This window comes from Neovison vison, chromosome 12, assembly GCF_020171115.1.
Source record: "Neovison vison isolate M4711 chromosome 12, ASM_NN_V1, whole genome shotgun sequence".
In the NCBI taxonomy this organism is placed as follows: Eukaryota; Metazoa; Chordata; class Mammalia; order Carnivora; family Mustelidae; genus Neogale; species Neogale vison.
Window position 1 is genome coordinate 90,660,900 of NC_058102.1, and position 14,422 is coordinate 90,675,321.

Sequence of the window (14,422 nt, forward strand, 5' to 3'; positions counted from 1 at the left end):
TACCATGAAACAAGTTGCATATATGCAAACTGTCAAGAAACCAAATTAGCTGAGAGCATAGTCCAGCTTCTAGCTGTAGTAATTAACACAGCTTTTGTAGGGGCCAATAAACTTTATGCCTCCTTGGACTTTAGGAAGCAATCTCCAAAATAGTTGCTTTCCCAAATTAAAGGAGAACTTTCCCATATTCTTAAGGACTGTTGATCTTCTACTGTTTTTTCAGTAGGACACACAGTTCCAAAACACAGCTTTTCATTTTTAAAACTGAAGACCAATATATGGGCCATATGAGTATATTTGCATAAACATGTATTAAAATATGATAGCTTAGAGAAAGGGATATAAAATAGATTAATGTAACTACCATGCAGGAAGTTATAACTTCTAGGATTTGGGGCCATTTTTTGGAAAAAAGCCATGGATATGGGTTGGTCTTTCTGTAAGAAAATAGACTAGTCAGGTTAAAGCACTATGAAAGGTTTGTAGAAATGTTGGAGAGCATTTACAATATGGACTTGTCAGGATCTCTTATCATGGCCTCTATGCTGACCTCTATAAAGCATGATGATAATTAAGTATAGACTGGAAGGTCAGAGCCCAATTTTCAGAAACGCCTCAGGCTTTCCTCTGAGGCTTTGCCCTGAACTCAGGGCAGCTCTCTCTGCCAGCGGAAACTGACAGGAAATTTATTTCCTCAAAACATAAAAGGGTTTTCTGCATTTGGATGAGCTGGTTATAAGTAGGAGGATGGGGCTGCCATCCCTGAATTACCCGGCTTAAGGAGGCTACCAGGGCTCCTGGTTAAGACCACAACAGATGTTTCTCCTCACCGCTATAACCCCAGACCTAGGAGACCCATTTAGCATAAACTCTTTAATTTGAGCATTAGTTAAAATTTTAATTTCAGGAATGCCTGTGGTGGCTCAATTGGTTAAGTGTATGACTCTTAGTTTCAGTTGAGGTCATGACCGCAGGATCCTGGGATGGAAATTTGGGTGGGGTTCCACACTCAGCAGGGAGTCTGCTTGAGATCCTGTCCTTCTCCCTGGGCCCCTCTCCCCACTCATGTTTCTCTCTTTCTCTCTCTCTCTCTTTCTCAAATAAATAAATAAATCTTTTAAAAAAACCTTTAATTTCAGTCTTACCCATTTCTCAGATTTTATTCATGACTTTATAATTCCCTATCATTCTAGTCCCGACTCTCAGTTTCTCACTGACTTGGCAAATAGATCACAGCCTCTCCTCATCCTTTCTTTCGAATCTCAGTTACCTAGTGACTGCATTGCTTTCTTCAACACTTTAGGATACATGGCCCTACATGCAAAGCAGGGAACTGGTTATTTAGTTCAGAGTTGACTTTTTTTCAGCTTTAATCTGGGCAAAGGAATGTCCACCCTAAACAAATACTAAATACTAGCTTCTATGTATTCAGCACAAGATTTAAGTTGAAATGAATGTATTTGATGTATCTGGGAATTTGAATATATCTATCACCCAGATCTGACTAGGAAGTTTTAATTCTAAATCAGAAGATCCCTAAAATGCTTTTAGTCCTTTTCATAACCAGTCTGTCTCATTGTGAGACATATTATTGACAATATTTCTTTTAAAATTATTATTAAGTTAGCCACCATACAGTATATCACTAATTTTTGATGTATGTTCAGTGATTCATTATTTGCATGTAATACCCAGTTCTCATTACAAACCATGCCCTCCTTAATACCCATCACCTGGCTACCCTACTCCCCCAACACAACCCCCAAATCCTCATTTTGTTTGATAATAGTTCTAATAATTCTCTTTTGAGCTTTCTGTTTCCATTGTCAATGGATAGTTTCTTTAACTGAATTGTAAATTATTTAAATGAGTATAGGAAATTATTTGAGGGACAGCTAATGAATGCCAATAAATAAATAAATTTCCTTCTCATAATGGTAGATGTGCGATCTAATGTTATTTATTTTTTAAAAACCTATTTCTTCATTTTGTGCTTACAGTTCTTTTCTCATGCATATATTTGATCGTTTTGTTCATACATTACAGTTCTATCAGTGGATTGACAAAGAAATTTTGCTAATTATTAAAACATGGTCACAATATCCTGGGATAAATTTAAGCTAGTGGCTCTACTGGGGCTTATGGAACTCAATTATACATGTAACCTTTGTTTTTTTGTTTTTTCCCTTAGATAATCCAGAGTCTGCTCTACCTCTCTCCCTTTGCATTGCCTTCACATATCACTTCAAGGAACAGTGACTAGACTTAAAATTCCACAGATAATCCAAAAATATCTATTCAAGTTGGCATCTATCAACAGGTAAAATTACACTTTTAATTCCTGTTTTTCTTGATTATTTCCACAAATAAAAAGAAAGAGACACCACAGGTATTAGTTGTGGAAAATATTACAGAGTAGTGCACAGGAGAATAACATCACACCAGTGAGTGTGTATGAATTGGATCTTAACTACTGATCAGACCAAGAGTTGTTTAATAATGAACAGGTGGTAATCTTGGAAGTGAAATTTTTTTAAGAGTTAATTGGTTAGACTCCACTCTATAATTATTTTAGCTAGGCGATCATAAGATATCAATTTATATGGAAAAAACTAAATAGCTAGGAGATAGGGAAGTGAAAAGGCATGAATAATGACTTTCAACCTGGAGTATGCAGTTATACTTAAGTCAAGTCAATATGCTGGAAACAGATGCAAAATACCACATATAGAAAAAAACTGGTGAAAAAACCATATAAAAAAAGAGGAGGATTAAGGCGAAAAAAAAAAAAAGCTCAATCACATAATATTTTTTAAGGCCCTTCGGTTTTGAACTATGAACACAGATGCCTGTCCACACAATAGAAATCCCAACATCAACCTATCTCATTAGTAAATTTCAGTGTTCATACTCATAACATGATTTGAATATTAGTACCTTTCAATCTTCATATTGATATGATATTTAAATAATGTATTTAAGATTATTTAGAAAAATTTTGGTTGAAATGACTGAGAAGCAAATCATCCAGTTGTATTTCTAAGTGTTTACAATAGCAGATGTGATAAAAGCTATGGTAGTTTAAAGCCATGAATTGATAATGAAAGAGATGTTCTTTTATGCAAACAGGAAAATTGCAGAGAACTTCTCTACCTATTTTAAATTTCATTTTTATCATTTTTTCCCCTATGAATTTCTGAAAGCCAAGTCCTTAACTATGGACTATTGTCCTATAACTATGGACAAATTAGAAAAGTTTAATGTAGAGAATATTTTCATTCAAAATCTAAAAAGTGCATATAGAAGGTCACTGAAAATATCCTTGATATAATTTGACAGTAAACAAAAGTTAAACCTGTCTCTGTATTCATAGATATATGTTTAGTTTTTTGGTGGGTTTTCTGAAAATATGTGGCAAAATTAGATTTTATTAATTTATTTCCAGCATTATTTTACCAATAGAAAAAAAAAATTTTTTTTTTTCAGTTGAAACATATTCACAAATGAGAGTAGTAGGAAGAAGATACTGAAAAATGCTGGCAGTTACAGCTAAAAGCTAAGCAAACAGCATTACTGCACAAAGAAACATTGATGTTAGGGAACCAAGATGTTTTTAATTTAATTTCAGTTGTGTGAAGCTATATGTGATCCTTGCTTCCCCAGAAGAATGCATGCTCTTATGCCACAAAGCTAGCAGTTGTGTTCTTAGGCATATTCAAAGAAGAAGTCCTTTCTTTTAACAAATGATAACACACCATCTATTTGTTTGGAAGACTCTTATTGTTATGAAAAATGCATAAAATACATCATTCATTAAATAATAAGTAGCACCATTTTGAGAAGTGTAGTAAAATTAATTCATTAAAACCATAAAACTTCTAGTGCTATGGGTCTAGAAAATAGGTCCATGCTGAACTATTTTTAAGTATTCTCAATTATTTAAAGTAGAAAAATTATAAATTATTTCTAATAATCTAATATTTCTAATAATTAAAAAATCTACTATTTTGTTATTTAAAATCTATAAGATTCAATACATGGTCCTTTTTAACCTTTGTAAAGAAAATCTTAAATATTTTGGATTAAGAAAGTATTCGGTTTTTAAGTGATGACAGCTCCATTTTTATTATGCTTAGAATTTGGATAGAGATAGCTTTTATTTTTGGGTTGGTACTTCAGTGTAGATCTGAATTATTTGAGTAATTTTTGAGTAGTTTTTATTTCCATAAACAAATTAAATGCTTTCAGTTTTTAGTCATAACAAAGTTACATACCTCATTCCATTTTTTGGTTAATTTTCTGAGTATAAGAGTTAAAAAATATTCATGAGAAATTATATACTTATAACTTTAAAATATTTTGGTGACTATCAAGAGTAATATCTGAAAATGGAAATAAGGTTTAAACTGTTATTTCATCTTTTTTAAATAGGTGACTTGAATCTCGAATAGAGGAGCAGAAATGCCACCACCAGTCGGTCCCCCCCTATACCCACCTCCTGATGGAGGCTGGGGCTGGGTAGTGGTTGGAGCATCTTTTATCTCCATTGGATTTTCATATGCATTCCCCAAAGCTGTCACAGTGTTCTTCAAAGAAATTCAGCAAATATTCAACACTACTTACAGTGAAATAGCCTGGATATCATCCATTATGCTGGCTGTTATGTACGCAGGAGGTAAGGTTTCTGGGAATGAATGGATTTTCAGATGCAGAAAACAATGCTTCAGTGTCACAGTGCTTTACATGTAATGTCTTGGTATATTATAGCCCTGTTTTTGTGTTATAGTCATTTAAAACCAACCAAAAATATAATCCCAAATGAATTTTTAATAATTTTATTGATTCTGCATTTTGACCTATTCATTTCATTCTTTATTATTACTAGAGTATTTATTAAAGAATGAGGATTTATTTGAACAAAGTAATGTTTACTAAATTATGGAATTTCCGAAGGAGGCACCTTTCTATTTAAGAATGGAATAAAGTCTATATGTTTCCTCCCATTGTTACAGTTGGTAGAAATGCTTTCTTCCTAATGAGAAAGAAATTCCAGTTGCTGATGATCTATAAGCCTGCAGCTGCAGAAATGGAGCGTTATCATGTACATTCTGCATCCATTCCAGTTTGTGTGATCAAAATAATTCCTTATTCCTGTAGTACTCTTTAAATATGACATTTTTAAAAAAGATTTACTTACTTTAGGAGAAAGAGAGAGAGAGAGAGAATGGAGTGAGAGGTTGAGGGAGATGGAAAAGGAAAATCTCTAACCAACCCCCGACTGATTGCAGACCTAATGTGGGGCTTGATCCCACAACCCTGAGATCTTAACCTGAGCTGAAGTCAGGAGTTGGACACTTAACTGCCTCTGCCACCCAGGCAGCTCTAAATATGACATTTTTAAAGATTTTTTTTTTTTTTTTTTTGACAGAGAGAGATCACAAGTAGGCAGAGAGGCAGGCAGAGAGAGAGAGGAAAGCAGGCTCTCCGCTCAGCAGAGAGCCCGATGCGGGACTCGATCTCAGGACCCTGGGATCATGACCTGAGCTGAAGGCAGCAGCTTAACCCACTGAGCCACCCAGGTGCCCCTAAATATGACATTTTTAAATGTAAATGCTTGCCTGACAATTATCTTGTTATTTTTCATGTTCAGATGAGGGTAAGATTCATGAGGGAGAACAAATCAAAGAACCGTATCATTTTTGAATGTTTAAAAAATTGGAATTATTAGTGCATTATTATATCCTTTATTTTCTTGAAATCAATCTAAACAGCAGACCAGATGGTCTCTACATTTTTTAAAGTCATGTAAAATATTTAGGTTTTAGAGTTTTCATTTTTCGAATGGATATTTGACTTTAGGAGACAGGTATAGACTCAGAATATAAGCATTGGAAGAAATTATACAAATCATCTAGCACAATTTCTTACCTTACAGTTGGGGATAATATGGCTCATAATGATAGGGATATACCAATAACAACAATATCCAATATTTATTACTATTTACTTTCAGCTAAGTCCTCTCTAAATACTTGCTGTGTGTCCGACAATTTAATCCTCTTAACACTGCATACGTATTATTTTCTCTCCATTCTGTAATTGAAGAAATAGAGACATAAAATAGTTTCCCAAGACAAACAGCTCATTAGAGGCAGATAGAAATCAAGACTCAAAATATTGAGTCATGTGCTCTTCTCCCTTTCTCGTATCTTCCTCTTTACCTCTAGAAAGTGATAGAGCCAGATCTAGGCCAGGCTTCTAGAGACTGAATTCAGGTGCAATCCCCACCAAGGTCATTTGTCAGTGACATAATAATCTACAGGATACTCTCTCTCTCTATGGTGAAAATGTGGTCCTCCAATGATTCTGTGTGTGTGTGTACGCGCGTGCATGTTGGTATGTGTTTTTCTACTTTCTGTATGTTGGCAATGTTACATTAATCTAGTATGTCTCCTTTATCCTTTTTAGTTAGGTTAAATGGATGCATTGTTGTTCCACTACTAAAAGGTGTCTTTAAAATGTTTGAGCGTATCAATGAAAAGTTCTGCTTCTAAAACACATTCTGAGTATCTCCTTTGGACATTGCTTTAAGGATTCTAACTGTGTTATTTCTGATGATATAGAAACAATAGATACTGTGTAACTGGTTTTGTTCCTTTATGGAAAGGGTTAGGTGTTTATTTAATAATGTTTTACTAGAACAATATACAAGTCACCCTGTCCTGAGCTCCAAAATTTGCTAATGTTAAGTTACGTAGTTACCCGACTTTTAAATACAATTGAAACAGATTCCTCTAGTGAATTCATAGAAGTCTACTGAATTTGACCTATGCAGTCATAATTTTCTGTTGAATAAGTAGTTGACTAACTCATAAGCAAGAGAAAAATCTGTATAACTTTTTCGTTAAGTCAAGTCTTAATTGACCTTATTAATTTAAAGCAAATAACCTCAAAGTCCCAGTATCTCAAAGGAATACAAGTTTACTTATTGCTCAAACAATGTTTCATCTGGTGGCTGTGCCATCACATGAGATTTTGTGGTGTTTCCAAAATCTGCTCCTCTGCTAGCCAGAAAATGAACACAAATAACATGGAAGATCATGTGGGATATTTTGGGGGCCAGGCCTGGAAAGGGTAAACAACATTTCTGCACATATTCTGCTGGTCAGAATTCTTGTGCTGCTCTACATAAAGACGGGAGCCAGGGTTGCTGGAAAACACAGGATTCCTAGAGGAAGAAATAGAGTAGGATTGCATCCTGTAAGTCACAGACAGAGCCTGATACCCCAGCAATCAGTCTTCATCCAATGAAAGTAGGATGTATTTATAGACTTGTTAATGTCATATGATAGCTTCCATGCCCTGGCTGGATCTACGGAAAGGTTTAGAATGAAGAATGATATAATTTCTTTTCTCAAACCATTAAATCTCAGTATCAAATTATAATGTGTAAATGCCTATAATATGTATTTATTATTAAGTAATTTTTCAATTTATTCATATCCTTATTTCTGATTTTAATATGTATACATGTACATATTATACATCTATGTATAATAATAATATATGTATATATATTATACATGTATGTATATATATTATACATATTTTTAAAAACCCCAAAGAAGGGTGCCTGGGTAGCTCAGTTGGTTAAGTGTCTGACTCTTGATTTCAGCTCAGGTACAGTGTCAGGGTCATACGAAGGAGCCTTGCCTTGGGCTCTATGCTCAACTCAGAGTCTGCTTGTCTCTCTCCCTCTGCTCATTCCCTCTGTTCTCACTCTCTCTCTCTCTTTTCTTGCAAATAAATAAAAAGCACAAAACAGAACTCTTTTGAAGCTCATCAAAAAAATGGTAATTTGGGGGTGCCTGCGTGACTCAGTTCATTAGGCTTGACTCTGATCTCGGCTCACGGTCGTGAGTTCAAGCTCTGTGTTGGGCTCCATACTGGGCATGGAACCTACTTAAAAAAATGTAGTTTGGTTAAATAAGTAGTTATCAATTCAGGAAAAAAATACCTTAAGATGTTTAGGGTCATAGATGAAAAAATCTTTCCAAAGATCAGTAGGAATTTTCTACTTGCTTCAAGAAAACAAATGCTGGACACATGAAGATACTTACGTAGTAATTGATGATGGTGATATCTAGGTGAGATCCACTAAGTCGCTGGAATATTGCTTAGAATCGTTAGTCGTCAGAACTGAGACATTTTCTTTATTGTCTCTGGCCATGGAGAAGACAGTATTTGCAGAAGATCTGCTACACTGTGGTCTTTCCCTAGAAAGTGGAAAAGCAATCCCAGGCCTGAGGCCTGCAGGATAGAAATGTTATTACCTGCCATATCCACTGGTTAATGGAGAACTCATCATACTTTACATGGTTTGTTGCAAATAACATTGGTGTCTTCTCTTGATAATTGGTTTTAATCTTTTAATAAGGAATAGTTGAGGGGCACCTGGGTGGCTCAGTGGGTTAAGCCTCTACCTTCAGCTCAGGTCATGATCTCAGGGTCCTGGGATTGAGCCCCACATCGGGCTCTCTGCTCAGTGAGGAGCCTACTCCCCAACCCCCCCCCGCCTGCTGCTCTGCCTACTTGTGATCTCTCTCTCTCTCTGTCAAATAAATAAATAAACATCTTAAAAAAAAAAGAAATAGTTGGTACATTGAAAATTGTAATCTCAATATGAAAATAGTCCCCCTTATGTGGATGTCTATAATTTTTTTCAGAAACATAATAACTATTTAGAACAAGGGATGCCTGGGTAGCTCAGTTGGTTAAGCGGCTGCCTTTGGCTCAGGTCATGATCCCAGTGTCCTGGGATCGAGTCCCACATCCGGCTCCTAGCTTGGCAGGAAGCCTGCTTCTCCCTCTGCCTCTGCCTGCCACTCTGTCTGCCTGTGCTCACTTTCTCTCTCTCCTCTCTCTGACAAATACATAAATAAAATCTTTTAAAAAATTATTTAAAAAAACTATTTAGAACAAAAAAATCTGATAGTTTCAATTAATCTGAGACACAGATAGTGGTCCTATTACCAAAGTGGTAGTGTTTTTTCAGATATGGTCCCCAGACTTCCTGTTTCTGAATCATGTGTCTCTTGTTAAAAATGCATAGTTGCGGATTTCCTCCCAAACCCCTTTTTAGCAGAATTTCTCTTGGTGGAGTCCCGAAACTTGCATTTCCGCAAGCATCCCTGAAAAACACTTCATGTACAACATAAGGATTTGCTGTTGTAGAAGAAGATCAATAATTGATTTAAAAATATTTAAATTATCCTTTAATATTTGAAAGATCTCTATTTATAGAGGCCTTTTAGGTTGATGATTATAAAATAAATTCAAAGACCATAAGGTGAAAAGGCATAGAGTTTAGTATCAAGTTTAATGAGGCTGTCTACCAAGTAACTGAAATATTCTGTTCAACATAATGCTAATTACGTTAGCCTAGAGAACATCTACGATCTGACACACTCATTAGGGCTTAGCACTCAACCTATTAATCACCATGGTGGGGTCACTGGGTAAGATGAAGTGTGTTCTGAGGCCTGGCCTGTGATGTCAGGACTGGAGTCTCTAGTAGTAATTAGTTGGCATCTGAGCCTTGGTAGCAAGGTATTACTTTCCCTTCTGATGTCTGAATTAAAAATGAAGCTAATAAAAGGTATGCAGGAAGGATGGAAAAGAATGCAAATTTTGTTTATCCCTTACTTCATCCTTAGAATAATGACATTAGATTACAGTAACCCATCTGGTCATCCATATGGTCTCCTGCAGTTCTAGCGAATTTCAGCAAACAGGTCAAACACAGTGGTCACTCCATTAATAAAGCACTAAGTAGAGGTAGAAAACATATTACAAATTAAACTTTACACATTGTTTAGATGGATATAGGGATTTATTTTATAAACAGTGCTTATATAGAATTATCTTTTAGTACAGTGTTTGTCTTTGTTACTCTATCGAAAGATAATGTGAACCTGCTTCGCTACACAATTACTGAATACAGATTTGGGGCTGCCAATCTCTGTGGGTATCTCATGTTATTTTTCTGGTAATATCTGTTATGACTTGGAAGACTCAGCCATTCTGGAGGGGGGAGTTGGCTTTGTCTCCATGGTAACACACTCTTCTGTCTTATGTGAGTAGTGACTGCCAATTGTACTGAGGTAAGGGTGATGGTTTTATAATGGAATACTTCACCTAGAGGGCCAAGCATCAGACCACTCAGTCTTTTTCTACTAGAGGCCAAGAAGCAAAAGATTCTGGGCATGGAAGGTCGGTGGTCATAATATACAATGCGTGTTTTTCTATTCTTTTTAAAATCTAAGCTAACTGCATTATTTTGCTTTGTGTTCTAAATATTTTGCATAATGAAGGGACCTACTAAAAAATAATTCATTTAGTACTGTCTCTTAGCAGCAGTCACACACACACACAAAAAAAATCTACCCTAGATAGATCTGTGACTGAGCTCTAGCTAGGGTTTTCACCTTAGTTTTATAAAATCTCAAAGTTCACTTGGATCGTTCCATGCAAGCAAGTAGTCTGTGCATCTTTTGTAATTACACTGTGATTTTTTTTTTAAATCCATGAACATAGATATTGCTAGTGTTTTCCTAGAAAATATGGTATGGGTGGCAGAAATCATTTTGCTTACTGTATATCCATGTGCTCCTATGTATTTTCCAACTTCCCTACACTCATGTGGAGACCAAGTGATTAGTTCTGACCAATGAAATGAGAGTAGAAAGATATATGTTATCCCTGGTCACCTGGCTAGAACAGTTCCAGTTGGGGTGCCTCTTCCTTTTTCCTCTTCTCCTGGCAACAGTCTTGTTTCGCATGACTTGGTTGCAAGGGGACGATCCTTAACCCACTGTATAGATTGAATAATTAAGGAGGAAATTTTTATTAAGCTTCTATAGTTTGTTGTACAAAAAAAACCTATATTATACTGATCAATACAAACATGAAGTCTTAGATTGCTGTGTAATTAGAATATAAATTATGTCAACTGTAAGCATGGACTAGAACAGACTATGAGATGTCTTCATTTAACTCATGTCATGAGAACATGAGGAGGTTCGTATGTAGTTCAAGAGCTCTGGTAAAGAAGAGGAAGACTTCAGTGTCTCAAATGAAAAAAGAGCCGGTTGTGGAAATCAGCACTGCCAGTTTTCATGGGAGTAATAGTGAGAGGCAGGCATTTGCACTTCAAGGCACAGAAGTAGAGATCAGATCATGTCTGTGGAGCTTTCTATGATTAAATGTCTCTATGTCCCTTCCAAGACAGGAATGGAAGGAGGCCTAGATCAAGGGCAGATCTTGAGTATGTTTAGTCCTAACTATTCAGGAGATATTGTTCCTATAGAGAGCTGATAATTCAAATAATATTGGATTATTGCTAAATTTTATTTTCAGCAGGAAAAAAAAAAAGAAACTTTATTTCAGTCCTTTTTTTGATATGTGTTCTTTAGACAGTGAACGTTTCACTTACCAATGTATAAAAAGAACCTACTTACTAATTGATGGTCTGGTAAGAATATCTTTCCGATTTTGGACTTAAATTCCTCTAAAATACGTTGTTGCATTATTATACAATTCATGCAAGTGTGTTTTGGTTACAAATGACAGAAACCGGAGTCTAAAGAGAAGTGTTCCTGAGTACAAATCAGAAGCAACACAGAGGTCCCAGAGCCTTCCAGGTCAAAAAGTTCCCCTGGCTTCTGTCTGTCACGTTTCTCTGTCTCCTCTCTCCTCTGCTTCTAACAGTGAGGTAGCTTTGTTTATTTATTTTGGTATACTTCCCCTGACAGAGGGAAGGTGATTACCAGCATTTCAGTCTCAAATTTGACATGAGACTGCCCCTCTTCCCTAAATTATAATCTGACAAATGCTAGGGAAGATGGTTAGGATCTGGCCCAATTTGCATCAGCCCCTGCAGGCGATGGATGAATGAGGGGCTAAGATTGGCAGCCTGAGTGGAACTATATACTCGGGACAGGAGAAACACAGTTCCTGATTAGAAGGATGACATTCTTCCCAGAAGAGGGAAGGTTTGTGAAGAGACGAAACAATCAGTGCTTGCTACTTTATTATTTTTTTAAAGTAGACTGATGTATGATTTCCCAAAAATAAAGCCATGTATTGCTTTTTTACTAATCCCTCATGGGTAACTTTACACTTAGATAGTTTTTTTATAACTAAGTAGCTATTTATATATATGTCAAAATTGATATTCCGTATTTAGAAACTCGATTGCCTAATGAAATGTAATTCTCAGTAGTTATCTAGAGGACTCAGTTGCATTTACTAGAGTTGGCCCCTTGAGTGGAGCTTAGATTTGGAAAATCCTAGGATCTCAGGAGGGTTTATTAATAGTTTAATTGTCCAGTGAGAGGTAGAAGAGCATTGTCATTAAAATAATGAGCTCCAAAATAACAGATATAAAATGTGGACTTTGCAACTTTGTGGCTTGGGCCCCCCGTTGGACCTTGGATCTTCAGTTTCCCCATCTGTAAAGTCATAGAAAACAAAAAATGGTATCTACTGCTCAGTGTGATTGTTACAAACAATGATTGCAATCTATATTAAGTCCTGAGTTTCATGCCTACGGATTTTTTGTGTTTGATTCATGGGAGTTTTGCCTGTTGTTGTTGAACATTATAACCATTATAGGATGAAACCACAGGTTAGGTACAAGGAAGATAGTCTGATTAGAATAACCTGTGCCAGTAAAATTTTTAAACAGAGGGTAATGTAGAAATAAATAGGTCAATAATCAGTTCTAAAAGAAATTCCATGGCATTTACTCATATTTGCTGTGGCATTTCCCTATGCCTTCTGCTATTCAGAGTGGACATTTGTCGTTCATTTTGGGGTATCATATATCTTTGAAATACTTCCTATGTTAGGAGATTCTGAACTTCATGATTTCCCCCCTTCCCAGGTAAAAAAAACAGAAATTCACTTTCTCAGAATTCCTTACACCTAGACCGCCCAAGGCCCATAAATCTAGTGTAGTAAGGCCAGGTTTGATTCAGAAGCTACTGACGTGAAGGAACAGATGCCTCAAGGAGTACATTTGGCAAGGTGGTTACAGATAATCCATGATCCAGAAGCAGCATAAAAATGGTGTCTCTGTTGGAAGTCAGTGGGACTTGTAGTATAGGCTGTAGAGTCTGTGGCTATGGGTGGCAGCAGTGATGTGCCTGCGACAACAGTCAGTTTCACATCGTGATTTGGGCAGTGCTGTGGACTGAATAGTGTCTCCCCTCAAAATCTCAAATCCATATGCTGTATTTGGATATAGGGCTTTTAGGAAGAATTAAGGTTAAATGAGGTCATGGGGTAAGATCTTACACCAGTAGGATTGATGGCTTTATTAGAAGGGGAAGGGAGATATGTCTCTCTGCGTTTTCATACAGCTGAACCAAAGGTAGTAGTAATACACAGCAAGAAGGAGGCTGAACTCACCAGGAAACAGTCGGCTGGCACCATGGCCTTGGACTTCCAGCCTCCAGAACTGTGAGAAATAAATTTTTGTTGATTAAGATGCCTAGTCTATTATATTTTGTTGTAGTAGCACAAGCTGATTAAAATATAGGTAGTTTCTGGGGCAACTGGGTGGCTCAGTGGGTTAAGCCTCTGCCTTCGGCTCAGGTCATGATCTCAGGGTCCGGGGATCGAGCTCTGTATTGGGAATCTCTGCTCAGCAGGGAGCCTGTTTGCTCCTCTCTCTCTGCCTGCCTCTCTGCCTGCTCGTGATCTCTCTGTCAAATAAATAAATAAATAAATCTTTTAAAAAATAAAATAAAATATAGGTAGTTTCAAACTTGTTTTTTTTTTTTTAAATCTTCCTTAATATTCTGTTAGTTAGTCCTCACTGGATATGTTCTTCTTTAAGTAGTGTACATATATGATAGATGTATGTGAGATGAAGTTCCTAAAAGGTACTAGTGAGGTCTAGCATGAAATACTTTCCTGAACTATACTGATTAATTTGAATACAATTTCTGTGAATATTTATTTCAAAACAAGGAACCATTCTATGCCCTCTCAAGCAGCATTTATATTAGGATTGAGAATATGCAACATTTTTTGCAATTAACTATTTTAAAAGGACCTTATTAAGATAGTAATTAAATTTCATTTTTTCATATGCTGTAAGTGACTTAAGTTTGATGGATTATGGCAGAGAGTTTGAAATACTCTTTGGTTATACTCTGATTACTTCCTTTTCTTTTCTTTTTCCTTTTTTTTCTTCTTCCTTTCTTTTCTCTTTCTTTCTTTCTATCTTTCTTACTTTCTTCCTTTCTTTCTGTGACAGTAGTGACTCTGGCAGAAAAATTGCTCTATTTCAGAGAGGTTTTAAAATAATTAATCTAGATGGCTGTTCTTGTGTAAGTATTTGCTCAGCTGGTTA

At 36.1% G+C, this 14,422-nt stretch overlaps 1 protein-coding gene across 4 annotated transcripts in view; it reads left to right on the forward strand.

The window, feature by feature from the left end:
• Nucleotides 1-14,422, forward strand: part of SLC16A7 (solute carrier family 16 member 7) — a 177,621-nt gene that overhangs the window by 97,961 nt on the left and 65,238 nt on the right. For all 4 annotated transcript variants that reach the window (XM_044227710.1, XM_044227711.1, XM_044227712.1 and 1 more), the window contains exons 2-3: nucleotides 2,192-2,320; nucleotides 4,432-4,675. In XM_044227710.1, coding sequence (XP_044083645.1) covers nucleotides 4,462-4,675 — 214 coding nt within the window. In that variant the 5' untranslated portion in view covers nucleotides 2,192-2,320; nucleotides 4,432-4,461. The remainder of the gene's footprint in view (nucleotides 1-2,191; nucleotides 2,321-4,431; nucleotides 4,676-14,422) is intronic.